The sequence below is a fragment of the Brassica napus genome, chromosome C3, assembly GCF_020379485.1.
Source record: "Brassica napus cultivar Da-Ae chromosome C3, Da-Ae, whole genome shotgun sequence".
NCBI classification, from domain to species: domain Eukaryota; kingdom Viridiplantae; phylum Streptophyta; class Magnoliopsida; order Brassicales; family Brassicaceae; genus Brassica; species Brassica napus.
In genome coordinates, this window is record NC_063446.1 from 8,666,064 (window position 1) to 8,686,412 (window position 20,349).

Sequence of the window (20,349 nt, forward strand, 5' to 3'; positions counted from 1 at the left end):
AAAATTCATAAATATTTAAATGCCTAATGTGAATAATAAATTAAACTTCAAATCCAAAATAAACTAAAAGTAAAAGATTATTGTAATAAATTGTCAATAACGGAAATAAACTAACACCAAATCACATGAACTAATTTTGGTTCTCTCTACCATAACTCTACCATAACTCACTTCATTTTCTTCAGGTGACATAGTGAAATCTTTATCAAAAGTTAAAAATCACAAATATAGTACTGAAAAGGGAAAACCTAAGTTTTTTTTTGTCAGCACCTAACTTCTTAATTAGAAACTTAGAATATAAAACACAATCTAAAAACATAATTAAAAGCTAAAAAAGTAAAATTTATTTATTGGTTCAACCGGTATCGGATTCCGGGTTTTAGTGGGGTTTTGTCGATTTTTGCGGGTTTCTAAATATTTAGTTTTTCACAAAATCCAAACTGAATTTTTTCTGGATCACCGGATTTACCGGTTCAACCAAGGGTTTGAGTCAGGTTTTTTTCTGACTTTGAGTCAGGTTTCGAAACACTGATAATAAGAGAAAAAAAAATGTTATAACGACACCTTTTTAAAAATATAGAGAGCATAAAGATTCTTGTCCATGTTATCTCCGAGAACGAAAGTAAAAGTTTTAAGAACATGTTCATCGTTCCATGGTTTCAAAGACTTAACCTCTCTTATTAATCACAATCACACGGAATCCCATAAGCAATGAAAACAAAATCCAAAGATACAACAAACATATCACCTTTTTATGAAGTAAGACAACAACTGGAGAAACAATGAGATAAATGGGTAAAAAAGTTTTTGCTCCTTTGCCCTCTCATAATTAAGCGGAAGCTTTTTCAGCCTTGGACATAGTTGTACGAAGATCTTGCTCAGAGACTTGAAAGGCAAAGGTCTCCAGCAGATGCTTTTCAGAGCTTCCAAGTCTTTAAAGACGATCGATGTCAGCTTTTCAAATGGGTGAACTCCTTGTCTTTCCATCACACCTTCAGCTATCTCTCTTCTCAATATTTCTTCTATATTTTTGGCCCGCTCGACATGTAGAATAACAAGATTTGGAGCATATAACAGCCAGGTCAAATGCCTCAGACCAATGCAATCACATAGTTTCACTTGGGATAGGCTGTTGAAGAGTGGACTAGTTGGACTCTCAGGATGAGGCGAAGGATTGGTGCCCGTCACGCCAAGCTTGATCTCCTTTATGTTTGAGTTTGATATTTCGAGAGCTTGGAGACAACTTGAGGTTTCCACAATAGATATGCCATTGGCCTCCGTTTGAAAGTTTTTAATATACAAACCTTGAGTATGACTAGCCAAATGCTGACAACCAACAAATCTTTTCAGAACAGCCTCATCGCTTATAGAGAGATAGTCAAGACACTTATCTCGCCCAGGTGTGTTAAATCTTCAATGAAGTGTAGGTTTGGACAAAATCTGGATCCCAGTAGTCTCAACACTCTTAGTCTCAGCAAAGCCCTTATCCCAACGATATTCTCAAGATTAAGAGTATGCTCCAAATTCAGATACATCAGTTGTGTCAGCTCTTTCAGACCCACCGGTAGTAGCTCTATGTTGGTAAAGGATAGATTAAGATACAGCAAGGAGTGCAGTTTTGAAATGCTGGGTGGAAGTTGGGCAAGTCTTTGGTTAAAAGCTAAATCCAAAACCAGTAGCTTCGGCATCTGGAGAAAAAAATCCCAAGAAATATTCTCCACCATTTGATTGCGGAGGAGTAACGTTGTAAGATTTGGGCTGGAGTCATTGCTAGATATCTCCTTGATCTGATTGTTTATCAGTGAAACCCTTTCCACAACAGACCAATTCAAATCACTAGAAATTTGAATCAGTGTTGTGTCAGGGTTTACGTATACAATCTCTGCTCTCTCGCCACTATCATAAGCTTCTGGTGATAGAGCCGTTTTACGAAGCAAATCGTGCATCCTCACTTTTCCTTCGTTCTCCATCAATAAACGTGCACTGACAAGTTTATCGAAAACATCTTGGCCCTGGTCACGGCCTTCAACGAAAGCTTCACATTCCCAATACTCTATTAACTCCTCCTTGATCATCTCATAATTTTCAGGAAACAAGGCACAGTATCGGAAACAACGCCTGAACTTAGGATCTTCTAAGTTGATGTAGCTAAACTTGAGAACGGACAGGTTTATGTCTTCCTCGCATGAGAACTCAGACAGAGATAACTCTGTTAAGATTGAGCTCAAGGAGTCGGTAGCATCTCGCCACTTCTCTACGGTCTTCTTGGGTGCCATGACTTGGGAAATGGCATTGATTAAAACTGGCAAACCATAACATTTTGCGCATATTTTTCTTGCCAGTGCAGCAATGTCTGGATTCCTCTTTAAGAAATCTTCTCCCACTTGGTCTTGAAACAAAACCCATGCGGCATCATCATCCAAACGTGTTACCTCCTTATGATCTATCAGCCCCCATGCCTGAACAAACTTCCCTATGTCGAGTGGTGAATACAATTTTGTCTATCTTTTTCAGGTCTGGGTTTGGGACTCCTAACTTTTTGAGGTTCATTTTGACCGCAATATCATCAAATAGTAGAGCATATTTCATTTTCCTTAATGAAGTGCTGATATCAAATGCCTTCTCGTTTTCAGTCTTTTGCATCCACTCCTCCTCGTCATAGATATCCAAACGTTTTCCGATTTCGTCTTGAATCGTCGTGATCTTTTGATCCTTGGGCACCACCACCAGAATCACAACATCGAAATCGTTCTCTCTGGTTAGGAATTCGTTGTTGATCTGAGAAAGTAGAGTAGACTTTCCAACTCCTTGTATCCCAAATATTCCAAGGCGCCTTACTTTGTCGCCCATGATAATCTTCCACGTGTCCTCCACCATGGTCCCCTGGCAAATCGTTGGGTCGATAGGCATCCCCTCCACTTTCCTAATAACATAGCTATCAGCGACTTTCAAGTGGAGTTTTTCAACGTCGACAAAACCTTAGCACTATATTTATAACTTGAGCAATATCTCATGGCACAGTATCCGCACATGCACAGCTTCCGAGTCTTTAAGCACGTCTTCGACCTGGGGGACAATCTTCTGGAAATTTGATAGCCAATATCTGACTTCAGCACGCCGTTTGAGGCCCTTCATCTCGTCCAGTTGAACGCGTCTCCACAAACCTTCATGACGAGCCTCGATATCTGCTAGAGCTGCTTTAAGAGACTTGACATATTTTCGGACGCTGAGAACTAAGTTTTTGTCACCGCATAAACAGCTTGACAAATAACCTAACGACACATTACAAGAACAATCTAGTAGAGTTAATCCAACACACGCCATAGTACCGCAAGGCAAATCACAGATTAGTTTTGACGAAGCTGCAACCACGGAAATGATTGAAGATTCCCGCCAAAAACACAAAATTACTTTTTTTCTCGTTAAAATCACAATATCAAATTTCCACTAAAACCGTAAAATTATATTTCCCGCTAAAATTATGTTTTTACTTTAGATAATTAAGAAAAAATAATAGTGAAACAAAAGTAAAATATATGATTAAATCAAAAATAATGGTATTTTGATTAAATCAAAACAATGATATTTTAGTATTTTGTTTATTAAACTCATCTGGATGGAAATGGAAATAAAGAAACAAATATAAGTACATTTGTGGAAGCACCGTAACCTACTGGTTAAGCTTTAAAGGCTTTTACACCCCTGGTCTCGAGTTCGAATCCCAAACTATGCTATTTCTTGCAGATTGCACATCTAGTAGGTCCATGTTTCAATTTCCGGAAAAATCAATTTATTAAACAATTATGTAAACTACGATCAAGTGAAATACGAAGAAGATGAAAGCATAACTTGTATTTCATTCAACTTGAGGACCATGTACAAAGACTCTTAAGCTTATATACAAACGACATGAGACACATCTTAACCTAATGCTCACGTTAGCATACACCCACATCTAGACAACCAAATCTGTTAAAGGTAAAGGTAGACTGCGCTAGCGTGTTGGTGTAGTGAGCTGGACTTTCCGTACAGAGAACACGACAAGAGCGTGTGTTGCTCTTTTGGCTCAGACCGCCTTTGTGAACACTAACGGCTAGTGCTGTATTCTCTGTGGGCTTGACAGGCTGTGAGACATGATCAACATTCTTCAGTTCAGGCCCAGACATGCTTGTGGGCTTCAGGTCACTTGGTCTAATACCCCTCCTCAAACTTGGAGTGGGAGGAAAGGAAACTCCAAGTTTGTTCCGCCATTTAAAGAACGGCTCTTGACTCAAGGACTTGGTGAAAACATCAGCAAGTTGCAGAGAAGCTGGAATGTGCTTAACCTCCAGAGCTTTCAGTGCAACTCGTTCCCGAACAGAGTGATAATCGATATCGAAGTGTTTTGACCTCTTGTGAAATCGTGGATTGGTTGTGAGACACACTGCAGAGAGGTTATCAAACAGAAGCAAAGGGAGACGTTGTTGTTGAAGCCCCATAACCTTAAGCAGATTCTGCAACCACACTATTTCAGATGTTGCAGCTGACATTGTCCTGTACTCTGCTTCAGTGGATGACTTTGAGACTGTTTCATGGCGTTGTGCAGACCAAGAGATGACGTTGGAGCCAAGCAACATACAAAAACCACCAGTCGATCTTCTAGAATCTCTGCAGCCTGCCCAATCGCTATCACTGTAACATATGAGAGTAGAATCAGCAGCAGACTTGATGCTAATTCCCATTGCCAGAGTTCCTTTGATGTATCGAAGTATACGCTTCAATAAACTGTAGTCTGAGACACTTGGAGCGTGCATTCTCTGGCATATGTAGTTGACTGAGAACTGAACATCAGGCCGTGTAAGAGTAAGGTACTGCAATTTACCGGCAAGACTTCGAAAGTGATGTGGATCAGAGAAAGGCTCGTCTTGACCAATGACTTTGTCAAGTTTTAAAGGTAGGGGAGTCGGCATTGGAGCACAATCCTTCATACCAGCGGTGATGAGAAGATCTGTAGCATATTTCTCCTGATTCAAGAACAAGCCGTCGTCACACTGATGAACTTGAATGCCAAGGAAATAATGTAATGCCCCCATGTCCTTCATACGAAATTGCTTATGTAACTGAACAAGCAACTGATCCAAGACAGCTTCATTGTTGCCCGTTATGATCATATCATCAACGTATAAAAGAAGATAGATAACGTCGGTTCCTTGATGGTAGATGAACAGGGAAGGATCAGGAAAACTGCACTGGAACCCAAAATCCAACAAGAAAGAGCTAAACTTGTCGAACCAAGCACGAGGAGCTTGTTTCAAGCCGTAAATAGCTTTCTTCAAGTGCCATACATAGTCAGGATTCTCTTTATCAATGAAGCCCGTGGCTGCTTCATATACACTGTCTCCTTTAAATCACCATGGAGAAAGACATTTTAAACATCGAGCTGCTTCAGAGGCCACTTCTTTGTAACAGCCACATGTAGGACAGTTCTGATAGTAGCTGTTCTAACAACTGGACTAAAGGTCTCGATGTAATCAATTCCTTCTTCTTGTTCGTTTCCTCTTGCAACCAAACGAGCGCGAAGACCACGAACGGAACCGTCTGCATTGTATTTTGTTTTGTAGACCCAACCACAACTTAACGGATTCTGATCATCACTCGGTGGAACAAGGTCATAGGTCTCTGTCTCAGTCATATTATCAACTTCAGTACCCATTGCCTTGGTCCATCCAGGGTGTTTTAGAGCAGTTTTGACAGACTTCGGCTCAGCATACTCATCCTTGATGGTAAACAACGCATACTTTGGATTAGGTTTGACGATACCAGCTCTGGCTCTGGTTGTCATCTGATGCATAGGTTGATGTTGTTGGATCACTTGAACCGGTTCATCCTCAACCTCATTGTCGGACCCATGATCAAACAAAAGCGGTGGTGTTGGAGGTGGAGGAGGTGAAGCAACTGGGGGAGCATCATTTGGTTCCTGAACCTGAGGTATTACAGTCCGGCTCTGTCGTCGAGGTATGTCTTCAGTTGTTGCGGCTGATGGTACATGTGGACTTGAACGTGTAAGAGATGCATCTTGCCAAGTATTCAGTAAAGCAGAAGAGCTCTGTTTATGATGATTGCTATACAACGTCACTGAACGGGAAGGAGGATTCATCAAACAGAACGTGTCTGCTTATGAATACCTTTCCAGTAGGAGGATAATAACACCTATACCCTTTATATTTTTCATTGTATCGCAAGAACACACAAGCCAAAGACTTAGGATCCATTTTGTTCTGCATGTAAGGCCGCAATAATGGAAAACACTTGCAACCGAAGACTCGCAAGGCCGTGTACAAAGGAGGACGTTTGTGAACCATTTCATAAGGGTTTTTGTGATCAGGTAAGACAGAGGAAGGCAACAGATTGATCAGAAAGGTTGAACTGAAGAAGGCTTCAACCCATATATGCTGAGGAACCTTTCCATAAAACAACATTGTGAACCCCAGCTCAGTAAGATGTCTATGCTTTCTCTCCGATAAAACATTTTGCTGCGGTGTGTGAGGACAGGAGATTAATTGTTGAATACCCGACTTAGCTAAGTGTGTTAGAAAGACACTGCTTACAAACTCCCCACCACCATCACACTGAATCTGCTTGATTTTCTTCTGAAACTGTGTCTCCACTAGTGTTGCAGGCTGGGATTCAGACTACACGGATGGCTTGACTGAGATTTGGTTTTGGTTCGGCTTGGACAGATCGGACGGATGGACAGACGGAAGATCGGCTAGACGGCTGCGATGGAGGAATGGGACGGCCAGTTTATACCTGAAACAAGGATGAACCTTTTTATGAGTTTTATGATTTCTATATGAAGAACAGAAAATAAACTATATAAGAAATGATAAACTGAAGCAAATATGATTCTTATGGATTTTCTTTTAAGATTCAAAACTAAATGATATGCAAAAATGAAAACAATTCAAATAAAAAGGATAGAAAGATGGATGATCGGATCTTTGTTGCTGGACGTGTGTCTCTCTCAACAAGGATCAGTGGATGGAGAATGGACTGAGGATGGAATCCGGCTTGCTTGATATGAATCTCTTCCAAGCTGGATCGATGGATGGAATGGATAGATGGATATAGATTGACTCTCTCAATCAATGGACGAACAGATGGTCTTGAATCACACAAGGCTCCCTGGACGTGGCTTCTTTAGGACTTAGTGAATCACACACAAAGAACTAGAGAAATAACAACAAAGAATACACAACTTTGTTTAAAAGAAAATGATTCCTTATTACTTTAAAAATGATCAAGGGTGCTTTACAATGAAACAAAGACTAGAGCTTTATAGGCTCGACCAAGGACTCTCTAACAGTCTGAAAATGAACTAAGGAAAGAAAATAAATCGAAATAAAATGCTTGGAGTCAATGGCTTTGATGGCTCCATGAGAACTAGCCGTTAGGCTGATTTGTTGCCTTTGGAGTAGACTGATCTTGTATCTTGATATCTTGGAGAAGTATCCACGAAATAGGAGTCTCTGGCTGATGATTAAACTCTTAAGGATCTTGGTTTCTTCTGGTTCAAAGGAATAGAGCCGTTGGTCCTTGCTCATTAAGTGGAGACAACTTTCCTTGAATGCATATGGTGTGGCCGGATATGGAAAGTAGATGGTAAGGAGAATCCGCCTGATCCTCTGGGTGCTGGTGCATCTATGGACGTCTTGGGTGTCTTCTGCATGGTCTAGAGTATCTCCTGGTTTCCATGGATAGGCTTGGGTTAGACCAAATCGAGTTGGTTGGAAACTTTCCCAAATTGATGTCGGTTTGGCCGGGTTTAGGAAATTGATTGCATCTTGGTTTTCCCTTGACCAATTCTTCTGATTTTGGGCTTCCTGGAAAGCTAAGACACTACTCTTGAAGCCCATGCTTGAATCTGGGGAAAGCCACTTCATGGTTGGGTTGAAATCCTCTTCTAAAGGCTGATACTCGCAACTGAACGGGCTGGGAAACCTCCAACTTATAAAATTCATAACTTCTTCCTCCGTGAAGATTTTCTGTAATTCCAAGCTCCAGTGATGAATGGTTGAGCTGGCCTTCTGTGAAAATTTGTTTCATGCCATAATTCCTTATGGTTGTTAAGATGCACTTCTTTGAATGACCCTTGGTCGTGGGTAGCTCTATTGAGGCAGTTGTGGCAGTTGTTGCTTATCTGGCTGAGCTTTGGTTCAGGTACGGTTTCTGTGCCTGTAACATTCCCTCCCCCTTGAAAAGGTTTCGACCTCGAAACTGTATAACCTGCACCAAGATAGAGCAAGTCAGCTTTCATCCTCTTTTGGGAGTCTAAGGTCATACCTTGGTTGGATTTTGATTTAGTGATGCATGGTGCATCTGGTGGTTCTTCTTTGAACAGATAGGATAGGATAATCCCTCTGGTCCGGCCTGGTGTGAACTTAGCCTTGGAAATATCTCCAGAATTTTCAACGTTTGTTCCTGTCATAAACTCAACTTCTTTGGCAAAAGACAAGTGTGTTATGGCAGTCATGGGATATTCAACATATAAATCGGTTTGATGAGTTCCAATTTCAGTAGATAAAAATTTTTCTTGCTTTTGTCTAAGTGGGATCTAAGACAAGGATTATGTTCTACATAATTTTCTAAGCATCCTAGTCTTTCTTCAAACTTATCAGGGCATAATAAATCAGTATGCATAATATCCAAATAATTGATTATCGAACAAAGGATAGTTGCACTTACCTGATTTGGAAACTTGATTGGTGCATCCAATGTCACGGCCTGTCTGTTTGGTGACTGGTCTGGGGGTTCTTCCTGAAGTAAGATGCTACTGGTCGTAGTGCCATCTTTTCCAGAGAAGTGTTTAAGCAAAGATGGCTCCTTTGGTGGTGCCTTGTCATCTCTCTTTAAAATCACCTTCTTTTGCTTCATAGGTCCTTTGCTAAATGATGTAACTGTGTCACACCTTTTGGGACTAGACAAGCATATCATGTTAGCATTGGAATAATTATAAACAGAGCACACTAATTTATTTAAATTATTTTGTACCTCCTCATGTGCTTGGACCGAAAAATCTACTAGTTTCAATGGATTTCTAGTGGCTGGTTTAAGTCCTTCTTGTGGGTCTGGTTCAGGGATGATTTCTTCTTGTTTTAACCTTGAAACCACGTCCTCCTGGTCCTTATTTAGACCTGCATAATCAGCCTTTGGGCAAGACAAGTGCATTATACCAGAAGTAGGAAATTTACATACTAAGTGAGATATAACTTCACTAGTTGAATCCAAGTTAACTTCTAGTGAATTAGAAGTCACTACTAGCCTAGTTGGACAGGTTACAACAAAGTGGCCTTTCTCATGACACCTATAGCAAATGAATTCTACTGGTTTTGAAGATTTAGAAGACTTACTTGGTTTCTTATTCTCATGGAACTTAGGCAATGGCTTTGTACTTATCTCTCGAGTTTTGGCTTGTGGAGTTGGAACTCCTTGCACGCCACTTACCCTTGCTGCTGTTGTATGCTCGGTTGCTCCCTTGATGATGAGTGTAGACTCCTGGTGTAGCTTTAGGTCGTGAGCATTTTTGAGCTTAGCCTTTCGATTTGGCCTTTTTGCCAATATCAGCCGCCTTGGTTCAAGATTAGTATAGACCCGTATCTGATTCAACAGCTCATCTCCAGCTCCTTTCACATATTCTTCATACAAGAGTTCTTTCATTTCTTGCCAAGTAGCTTCTGGTTCATCATAGGCAAGTCGCCAATAAGCATCTTGTTCCCACTTTCTAAAGGCATCTTCAGTGAGAGTATCTTCGGCAATGGTTGTCTTATCCTCTTCATGGACTTGATTAGAATCAAACCAATGTTCCATATCTTTCTCCCAGCACAAGTATGCTTCTGGTCCTTGATGATGGCCTGCAAAGATGACGTAACCAGGTTGATCATCATTTCTTCCAGCCTCACTTAAGGCCTCTTCTTCTTCAGCAACGTCTTGTTGTGAGTCTGGCTTTCCTCCATAGTTTTTCTCAGAGTTTCCTACACTGGTTTGTGAGCCAGTTTCGTCTTGGTACTCATCCTCCTGGTCAGAGTAAGGTACTTCACACCAGGGTATGCCTTCAGCATGAGATTCGTCTCCAACTTCTTCTTTAACAGATTGGAAACTTGCTTCTCCTCCATCAACATCTTCATAGACTTCTTCCGTTTTAGGGAAATTTTCCTCATGCTCATTTGCCTCTTCTAAACTGATTTCAGAATCAGCTTCCTCTTGCCATGAGCCTTCCTGGTCAGCTTCAGGATCATCACCTTCTGTCTCTTCTCCATGGCATTCATCTCCTTTATTGAAACTGATATTTGATTCAGTTTCTCCCTCATACTCTCCTTGGTAGCTGGTATCTCCATGTGAGTAATCAGGTGGCTCTGGTTCAGGATATGCTTCAGCAGGGTCATCTCCATACTCTGACATAGAGTAGTTATCATCAGAACATGACCCATCACAGCCATCCTCTTCATCGGACCAAGCTTGGTCGGCTTCATCAAGATCGGAGCCTTGGCTTGATTCATAAGAACTCTCTTCCTCAAAGTAATCTGCCATGGCGTCTCCCCTTATTGGTACCTTTCAAAAACAGAGAATAAGAGTATCAAGTCGTGGCTTAACAAAAGAAAGAAGAAGAATAAGAAACAAAAAAAAAAAGATGGAAACCTAGTATATTTTTTTTTTTTTAAAAGTTTTGAAACAAATGGAAAATACTCCTATATATTTTTTTTTTGTTTAACTTTATCAAGCAAATCTAGAAATCTATAAAATAAAAAATGGAAATAAATATTTATTTTGGTTTTCAATTTAAAAGAAACAAAACAAGAAAAAAAAAAAGATTTTATGCTTGATGCAAATAAACCGAAAAAGGAAACTAGAGCTAGACTGTTGTGTGCAAGAGTGAAATCGTGTGTCTCTTGTCTTATTAATCTCTGAATCAAAGTGTTCCCTTATATAGGGGATACAAGGGATAGACAAAAAAGGAAAGTATCCAAATCATAAACCTAGAGTGAAAAGGAAAACCTCCTAATAGATAAACATGAAAGATAAATGGAAACGTCTAAGTACAGAGGCGGCCGACTCTCTCTCCTCTTGGGCCGCGGTCTCTCTCTCTCTCTATGGGCCTCGGTCTTGGCCTTTGGCTTCTAGCAATCCACATTGTTCATAACACTCCCCCTTGGATGCTAGAACCATATGGGCTCGTATCATGCACGATGTTGCCTCGTTAAAACCTCTCTAGGAAAACCAAAAACCCAAGGTGGGAAAAAATGGAAACCGTAGATAGGAAAAAGAGTACAACGCATGACACTCCCCCTGATGAAGGTATCACGGCAGGTCCTTCAGGCGGCGCATCCCTATCTGATGAACCAGCTTCCTGAACGTTGAGGTTGGCAGAGACTTGGTGAAAAGGTCGGCTGAGTTGTCGCTGGATCGGACTTGGACTACTTGAACCTCCTTTGCCTTCTGCAAGTCGTGGGTGAAAAAGAACTTGGGCAGGATGTGCTTGGTCCTATCTCCCTTGATGTATCCTTCCTTGAGCTGAGCTATGCACGCTGCATTGTCCTCGTAGATGATCATTGGCTCCTCTTTCTCTTGTCCCACGGACAGACCACTCTCTTTCAAGACATGGCCGGTCATGCTCCTCAACCAAACAAGCTCACGGCTTGCCTCATACATGGCTATGATCTCGGCGTGATTGGACGATGTAGCAACTAAGGATTGCTTTGTTGAACGCCAGCATATTGCGGCTCCACTATGTGTAAACACATATCCTGTCTGAGATCTAGCCTGGTGTGGATCAGATAAGTATCCAGCATCTGCATACCCGACCATGTTCTCTCCTGGCCGGTTGGTATAGAACAAACCAAGGTCTTTTGTTCCTTTCAGATATCTGAACAGATGCTTTACACCATTCCAATGCCTTAAGGTCGGACATGATCCAAATCTGGATAGTAAACTCACGGCAAAGCTTATGTCCGGTCTTGTATGACTAGCTAAATACATTAAGGCCCCAATGGCACTTAAGTAAGGCATGTCCGGTCCGAGTGCTTCCTCGTCCGGTCTCTTAGGTCCGAATGGATCCTTCTCAAGGTCTAAGGACCTCACGACCATAGGACACGGTAAGGGGTGTGCCTGGTCCATATTGAATTGCTTGAGTATCTTCTCTGTATAAGTTTCTTGATGCACAAGGATGCCATTTGCTTTATACTCAAACTGTAATCCCAAACAGAACTTAGTTTTCCCTAAGTCTTTCATTTCGAATTCTTTCTTTAGACATTCGACGGTTTGGGAAATCTCTCCAGAGGTTCCTATTATGTTCAGGTCGTCCACGTAGACAGATATAATAACATAACCCTTGCTGTCAAATTTCTTTATGAATATACATGGACTTATTGGATCGTTCTTATAACCCTCTTTGGTTAGGTACTCGGATAGCCGGTTATACCACATTCGACCTGACTGTTTTAAGCCATATAAAGCTTTGTTCAGCTTAATGCAATGTTGTTCTCGAGAACCTTTCTTATCTTTGAGCTCAATACCCTCTGGAACTCTCATATGTATTTCATTGTCCAGTGGACCGTACAGGTATGCTGTAACTACATCCATTAGGCGCAAATCAATGCTCTCTCTCACGGCCAGACTGATTAAGTATCTCAATGTAGTCGCATCCACCACAGGGGAATAAGTTTCCTCATAGTCTATTCCTGGTCTTTGCGAGAATCCTTGTGCTACAAGCCGTGCTTTGTATCTCACTATTTCTCCTTTCTCATTTCTCTTCCTTACAAAGACCCATTTGTATCCCACTGGTTTGACATCTCTGGGTGTCAAGATTATAGGGCCAAAAACGCCTCTCTTTCTCAATGATTCTAACTCCACGTTTATAGCTTGTTTCCATTTGATCCAATCCGATCTTAGCATGCATTCTTGTATGGACGTGGGTTCTAGATCCTCATCTTTATCCATGATCTCAAGTGCTACCTTGTATGCAAATAAATCATCAACGTTGATATCTTTTCTGTTCCATTGTTTTCCAGACATCACATGGTTTATAGAGATCTCTTGATTGTCCGGTTCTGGTGTCCCGTGAAGTCCAGCGTCCCGGACCTCACTTGGAGGAACGACCGGATCATCGGGTGTGGACGGTTCACTCGGCTCAACCGTCATGGTCGGCTCGACCGTTCCATCTATGTCCTGGACGGTTTTCTTAATGCTCTCGGATCCAGCACCTTTCTTGGATTTCCGAGGCTGTTTGTCTTTGGAACCAATTGGTCTGCCACGTTTTAGACGTTGCCTAGACTCTGTAGCCACTTGACATTGTCCATCTTGGACGTCTAATCTTACAGGTGCATTGCAAGCCGGGATGTGTGATATTGTCACTCTACTTGGGTCAGCAAATGTATCTGGCAATCTATTAGCTAGCTCTTGAAGATGTATTATCTTCTGGACTTCTAAATCACAATCTTTAGTCCGAGGATCTTGCCAAGATGTCGATGGTCTAAACCATTCTATTTCTTTTGTTATCAACCGGCTGTTATCTCCCCCTAAGGACGGATATGTGGACTCATCAAAGTGTGAGTCTTCGTATCTGGCCTTAAACAAATCACCGGTTGTTGGCTCAAGATACTTTATAATACTTGGGGATTCATATCCTACGTATATTCCCATCCTCCTCTGCGGTCCCATCTTAGTTCTCTGTGGTGGAGTAATTGGAACGTAGACGGCACATCCAAATGTTTTGATGTGGGACACGTCTGGCTCATGACCCGTAAGTAATTGGGATGGTGAATATCTATGCTCACTAGATGGCCTGATGCGAATCAGTTCCGTAGCATGTAAAACCGCATGTCCCCATGCTGATACCGGAAGTTTAGACTTCATAAGTAATGGACGGGCTATCAGCTGGATACGTTTAATGAAAGATTCGGCCAAGCCGTTCTGTGTATGGACATGTGCCACGGGGTGTTCTACTCTTACCCCCATGGACATACAGTATTCATTAAACGCCTGGGACGTGAACTCACCAGCATTATCTAGACGTATAGTCTTGAGTGGAAAGTCTGGAAAATGTGCTCTCAGCCTTATCATCTGAGCAAGCAGCCGTGCAAAGGCTAAGTTCCGAGTGGACAACAGACATACATGCGACCATCTGGTCGATGCATCAATGAGGACCATGAAATATCTAAACGTCCCACAAGGTGGGTGTATCGGTCCACATATGTCCCCTTGGATTCTTTCCAGAAAGTTTAAGGTTTCTTTATTAACCTTGGCTGGTGATGGCCTAGTTATGAGTTTCCCTTGTGCACATGCAGCACATGTGAGATTTCGTGGGATCACTCCTTTAAACGTGTGCCCTAATGAATTCATCATTAGTTTTCGCATCATAACTGTTCCGGGATGGCCAAGCCGGTTATGCCATAAAGTGAATAGTTCTGAGGTATTTGCCTCGACCATACTGATCCGTGCATAGTAAAGACCAGTAGACATTGCGGGCATGGTCTCTAGGATCTTTTTATTGCCTTTGGTGATCAAAGTTATGTTAAGGAATTCTTTGTTTCCTTCTTCCCATGTTTCAAGGTGAAAACCGTTCAACCTTATGTCTTTAAAACTCAATAAGCTTCTTCTAGAGCTTGGGGAATACAAGGCGGTTTTGATCTCTAGGTGAGTGCCTTTGGGCATCATCACATAGGCCTGGCCGTGACCTTCAATCAGGCTGGCCTCACCCGCAATGGTTTGTACCTTTGCACTTTGTAATGTGAGATTCATGAAATACCTTTTGTCTCTAAGGATCGTATGACTTGTGCCACTATCCACCACAAGTATACTCATCTCATCATTCATTTCTATAAGTAAAATTTACTAGACTTTAGAGGCTTTGTAAAAACTTTTATTATAAATGTCATTTCATAAAATAAAAACACCAAATCAAAGACATAAAGCAATAAGACAATGTGATTCGAAAAAACTAGTCCTTTAAACAATCAGAAGTTTCAAAATCCATTTGGTCATCTTTGTTGTCCCTGTCCGATTCATCATCAGCATCGTACCCATATCCTTTGTTATCATGATCGTTTTCTTGGATCATATTTGCCTCCGGGTTCTTGTTCTTGATACTCTCTTGATAGAGTTCGCACAAGTGCTTTGGAGTTCTGCAGTTCTTGGCCCAATGATTGTCCATCCCGCATCTGTGACATAAAGACTTGGTCGTGTGAGATGGTTTGGATATGCCACCTCGTCCACGGCCATAACTCCCTCGGCCCCGACCGTAATTGGAACCACGACCACGGTTATTGTGGTTTCCTCTTCGGCCGGTTGAGTAGTTATCTCGACCGTTATGATTGTCACGCCTACGCCCCCTGTACCCACCACGGCTATGACCGTATGGTTTCCTGTTGTCTTGGGCATAGTAGGTTTCTTTGGGATCTTTCTTTTCAATGTCATGGGCTTCGGGTAATGGTGCTGTCCCGGCCGGTCTAGCTCCACTGTTCTTCATGAGAAGCTCATTATTTGCCTCGGCCAAGAGTAGACAGGAGATCAGATCAGTGTATGTGGCAAAACCTTTTGTTCTATATTGCTGTTGCAACACAGAATTCGACTGATTGAAAGTCGTATAGGTCTTTTCAAGCATCATCACATCAGACACTTCTTCACCACACAGTCTTAGTATTGAGACGATTTTGAATAAGGCCGAGTTGTACTCATCCACGGACTTGAAGTCCATGAATCTGAGGTGCATCCAATCGTGCCTTGCCTTTGGAAGCAACACCATCTTTTGGTGATCATATCTGTGCCTTAAAGCATTCCAAAGATCCAATGGATTCTCAATCGTCATGTACTGATCCTTAAGACCTTCAATGAGATGATGGCGCATATAACATATGGCCCTGTATCTATTCTTTTCATTCTCATTACTGTCCTCGATGATAGTATCACCGAGTCCCTTGGATTTTAGACTAATCCTTGTGTCTAGCGCCCACTGCAAGTAATTGTCTCCGGAGAGATTCAGGGCTGCATAGTCTCTGTTTGCTATTTTCGACATCTGATCCACATTATCATACAAGACATTAGATTCATAATGGGATCACGTGGCCGCATGATATAAGCAAGCTCGGCCACAACACGTCTTATGCATTTATGATTTTCAAGCAAATCTAATTCGACCATGGTGCTATCAAGCAAGCCGCACGGCTATATGAACAATCAATGGGTTCGGTTATGCAATTCTAAATTTACCATGGTGCGATCAATCCTAAAATCAATTCTACATGTACCAGGATGATTAATGCCACACGGCCATATGAGTTTTAATGCAATCAGATTCAAGATCATGTGTTTCTATATGCTGGCCGATCAGTTGTGAATGCAATACCATGTTCAGATTTATGCAGAAACGATTTAAAACATTCCTATGATCCTTAGGGTTTCAATCTTTAATTTTCTATCAATCTTATGTTTAAGGATTCAAGGCCTTAAGTATTTTCAGTTTCAGACAGATTAATTCAATCAATCTAATCATTCCTAAACCTCAATTCAAATCAAGCAATCAAGACAAGCAAGATCAATTATGAAATCGGACACTAGGTTCTTTTAGGGTTTAGGGTTTTCGATTCCATGATTAGGGTTTGTCAATTTCAGATTCAATCAATCAACAAACAAGACAGGTTCTAATAGGAATCGATTCATGTTTCTAGTTCTTAGAGATTGTCGATTTTAGTCTTAAGTTTCTTTTAGGGTTTCATAGTTTCCATAATGATGGAATTAGGGTTCTTCCTGTTCTATGTTCTCAGATTGTGTTTATACCTTAGGTTAGTAGTGGTTTATGAACCGGACCACCAGAGAACGGATGGAATTTCGAGCTGAGATGATCGGACGTCTGCTGCCTCCTATCGGGTCGCGGATGTAGTCGATCGCGGCTTGGAGGTGTCTCGGCTGATCGGGGATCGGAGATCGGGTCGTCTCAGGTCGTCTCGCGGGGTTCGGGTTCGATCGCGAGCAGGTTGCGGTCCTTCTTGGTCTGGTACGTGATCTGAGAAGCTGAGATAGGTTTCTAAGGTTCTTGATGAACAAGGGACAAGATCAGGTTTGGGTTTTGGTTTTGGATCGCCGGCTTAGACTTTTAGGTTTCTAGGTTTCGATTTAGGTCTCAGGGTTCAGAGGCTATCGTGCTGATAACGTGTTGTGTGCAAGAGTGAAATCGTGTGTCTCTTGTCTTATTAATCTCTGAATCAAAGTGTTCCCTTATATAGGGGATACAAGGGATAGACAAAAAAGGAAAGTATCCAAATCATAAACCTAGAGTGAAAAGGAAAACCTCCTAATAGATAAACATGAAAGATAAATGGAAACGTCTAAGTACAGAGGCGGCCGACTCTCTCTCCTCTTGGGCCGCGGTCTCTCTCTCTCTCTATGGGCCTCGGTCTTGGCCTTTGGCTTCTAGCAATCCACATTGTTCATAACATAGACAACTTAATGCAAACAAGAGACAATTTTTTTTTGAGTTTTCTAAATGAATCAAACAAGATAATGAGCTATCCTTTTCGTGCCTATCTCTGGTTTTAAAACCAAGAACAAGCAATTCAAAATCGGACAGAAAATGCAACACTATGATTTTTTTTTTTTAATTGATTTTAATTGGTGAACAAATGCAATAAGATATGATGCAAGGATAAGATATCACCAGATTCAGGAGCTTGAGCTCTGATACCAAATGTTGCAGGCTGGGATTCAGACTACACGGATGGCTTGACTGAGATTTGGTTTTGGTTCGGCTTGGACAGATCGGACGGATGGACAGACGGAAGATCGGCTAGACGGCTGCGATGGAGGAATGGGACGGCCAGTTTATACCTGAAACAAGGATGAACCTTTTTATGAGTTTTATGATTTCTATATGAAGAACAGAAAATAAACTATATAAGAAATGATAAACTGAAGCAAATATGATTCTTATGGATTTTCTTTTAAGATTCAAAACTAAATGATATGCAAAAATGAAAACAATTCAAATAAGAAGGATAGAAAGATGGATGATGGGATCTTTGTTGCTGGACGTGTGTCTCTCTCCACAAGGATCAGTGGATGGAGAATGGACTGAGGATGGAATCCGGCTTGCTTGATATGAATCTCTTCCAAGCTGGATCGATGGATGGAATGGATAGATGGATATAGATTGACTCTCTCAATCAATGGACGAACAGATGGTCTTGAATCACACAAGGCTCCCTGGACGTGGCTTCTTTAGGACTTAGTGAATCACACACAAAGAACTAGAGAAATAACAACAAAGAATACACAACTTTGTTTAAAAGAAAATGATTTCTTATTACTTTAAAAATGATCAAGGGTGCTTTACAATGAAACAAAGACTAGAGCTTTATAGGCTCGACCAAGGACTCTCTAACAGTCTGAAAATGAACTAAGGAAAGAAAATAAATCGAAATAAAATGCTTGGAGTCAATGGCTTTGATGGCTCCATGAGAACTAGCCGTTAGGCTGATTTGTTGCCTTTGGAGTAGACTGATCTTGTATCTTGATATCTTGGAGAAGTATCCACGAAATAGGAGTCTCTGGCTGATGATTAAACTCTTAAGGATCTTGGTTTCTTCTGGTTCAAAGGAATAGAGCCGTTGGTCCTTGCTCATTAAGTGGAGACAACTTTCCTTGAATGCATATGGTGTGGCCGGATATGGAAAGTAGATGGTAAGGAGAATCCGCCTGATCCTCTGGGTGCTGGTGCATCTATGGACGTCTTGGGTGTCTTCTGCATGGTCTAGAGTATCTTCTGGTTTCCATGGATAGGCTTGGGTTAGACCAAATCGAGTTGGTTGGAAACTTTCCCAAATTGATGTCGGTTTGGCCGGGTTTAGGAAATTGATTGCATCTTGGTTTTCCCTTGATCAATTCTTCTGATTTCGGGCTTCCTGGAAAGCTAAGACACTACTCTTGAAGCCCATGCTTTAATCTGGAGAAGGCCGCTTCATGGTTGGGTTTAAATCCTCTTCTAAAGGCTGAAACTCGCAACTGAACGGGCTGGGAAACCTCCAACTTATAAAATTCATAACTTCTTCCTCCGTGAATATTTTCTTGTAATTCCAAGCTCCAGTGATGAATGGTTGACCTGGACTTCTGTGAAAAATTTTTTCATGCCAAAATTCCTTATGGTTGTTAAGATGCACTTCTTTGAATGACCCTTGGTCGTGGGTAGCTCTATTGAGGCAGTTGTGGCAGTTGTTGCTTATCTGGCTGAGCTTTGGTTCAGGTACGGTTTCTGTGCCTGTAACAACTAGTTGTTGAAAACGACTGAAAACCGAGGCAAATTCAGACTTTAACCTCAAGGGATATAACCAAGTAAACCGAGAATGGTTATCAATAAAAATGACATAATACTTGAACCCCTGAGTAGAAACAACTGGACTTGGTCCCCATAAATCACAATGTATTCTCTCTAAGGGACTGGAAGACACAAAATCTGAAGAAGCAAAAGGGAGTTTACAACTTTTCCCAAACTGACAAGAATCACAGACCATAGAAACAGTTACCATGATATGTGAATGGAGAGGCTTGAATGGCAGTCCCTATCTCCTTGTCTTGAGTCAAGACTGCTTCATGTGTGTCCACGAAGACAGAAAACGACCTGAGTAAGACAGTACGAGCCATCCCACAACTTTCCTCACGACGTAGCTCCACATCCGTCGACTTCTGAAATTTCTTGAGATCCACTTTGCTTCTCGCTGACAGTCACAGCAGCAGCAGGTCACTGGAGTGGGCTTGGTGAAGACAGTGTTGAAAGGCTTAGTCTTGGTCATTGGCTCAGATCAGAATTTTTTTTTTCAAGTTAGGAGCTTTAGCTAGAGAAAGAGTCGTATGCTAGAAGATGGTGAAACCCATAGACCCAAGGATCTAATCCCTGGAGCTCTGATACCATGTGAATCAAGTGAAATACGAAGAAGATGAAAGCATAACTTGTATTTCATTCAACTTGAGGACCATGTACAAAGACTCTTAAGCTTATATACAAACGACAGGGGACACATCTTAACCTAATGATCACGTTAGCATACACCCACATCTAGACAACCAAATCTGTTAAAGGTAAAGGTAGACTGCGCTAGCGTGTTGGTGTAGTGAGCTGGCCTTTCCGTACAGAGAACACGACAAGAGCGTGTGTTGCTCTTTTGGCTCAGACCGCCTTTGTGAACACTAACGGCTAGTGCTGTATTCTCTGTGGGCTTGACAGGCTGTGAGACATGATCAACATTCTTCAATTCAGGCCCAGACATGCTTGTGGGCTTCAGGTCACTTGGTCTAATAGGATATTCTTCCTGATGGGACGCGTTCTGTTTT

The 20,349-nt window shown here is 41.5% G+C and overlaps 4 protein-coding genes across 4 annotated transcripts; all 4 read right to left on the reverse strand.

Moving 5' to 3' along the window:
• Nucleotides 1–1,364: 1,364 nt before the first annotated feature.
• LOC106412935 (probable disease resistance protein At1g15890) lies at nt 1,365–2,276 on the reverse strand. Its single transcript, XM_013853803.1, has one exon. It carries the CDS (start codon nt 2,274–2,276, stop codon nt 1,365–1,367), a length of 912 nt encoding a protein of 303 aa, XP_013709257.1.
• Nucleotides 2,277–7,242: 4,966 nt separating this feature from the next.
• Nucleotides 7,243–10,658, reverse strand: LOC125584233. Its single transcript, XM_048752374.1, has 2 exons — nt 9,031–10,658; nt 7,243–8,956 (listed from the first exon to the last, which is right to left on the reverse strand). Exons 1-2 carry the CDS (start codon nt 10,564–10,566, stop codon nt 8,942–8,944), a joined length of 1,551 nt encoding a protein of 516 aa, XP_048608331.1. The 5' UTR covers nt 10,567–10,658; the 3' UTR covers nt 7,243–8,941.
• Nucleotides 10,659–11,450: 792 nt separating this feature from the next.
• LOC125582908 (secreted RxLR effector protein 161-like) lies at nt 11,451–12,150 on the reverse strand. The gene is made up of 2 exons (XM_048749358.1): nt 11,561–12,150; nt 11,451–11,472 (listed from the first exon to the last, which is right to left on the reverse strand). Exons 1-2 carry the CDS (start codon nt 12,148–12,150, stop codon nt 11,451–11,453), a joined length of 612 nt encoding a protein of 203 aa, XP_048605315.1.
• Nucleotides 12,151–14,971: 2,821 nt separating this feature from the next.
• LOC106412936 lies at nt 14,972–15,877 on the reverse strand. The gene is made up of 2 exons (XM_048749359.1): nt 15,641–15,877; nt 14,972–15,517 (listed from the first exon to the last, which is right to left on the reverse strand). Exons 1-2 carry the CDS (start codon nt 15,875–15,877, stop codon nt 14,972–14,974), a joined length of 783 nt encoding a protein of 260 aa, XP_048605316.1.
• Nucleotides 15,878–20,349: the final 4,472 nt, after the last annotated feature.

Coding starts and splice junctions, on each gene's coding strand:
- LOC106412935 (XM_013853803.1), bottom strand. CDS start 2,276: ATGGCACCCAAGAAGACCGTAGAGAAGTGGCGAGATGCTACCGACTCC.
- LOC125584233 (XM_048752374.1), bottom strand. CDS start 10,566: ATGGCAGATTACTTTGAGGAAGAGAGTTCTTATGAATCAAGCCAAGGC.
- LOC125582908 (XM_048749358.1), bottom strand. CDS start 12,150: ATGGACCAGGCACACCCCTTACCGTGTCCTATGGTCGTGAGGTCCTTA. Junction 11,473..11,560: donor ATCTACGAGGACAATGCAGC/GTGCATAGCTCA, acceptor CACGACTTGCAG/AAGGCAAAGGAGGTTCAAGT.
- LOC106412936 (XM_048749359.1), bottom strand. CDS start 15,877: ATGCGCCATCATCTCATTGAAGGTCTTAAGGATCAGTACATGACGATT. Junction 15,518..15,640: donor GTGGTGAAGAAGTGTCTGAT/GTGATGATGCTT, acceptor CTCTTGGCCGAG/GCAAATAATGAGCTTCTCAT.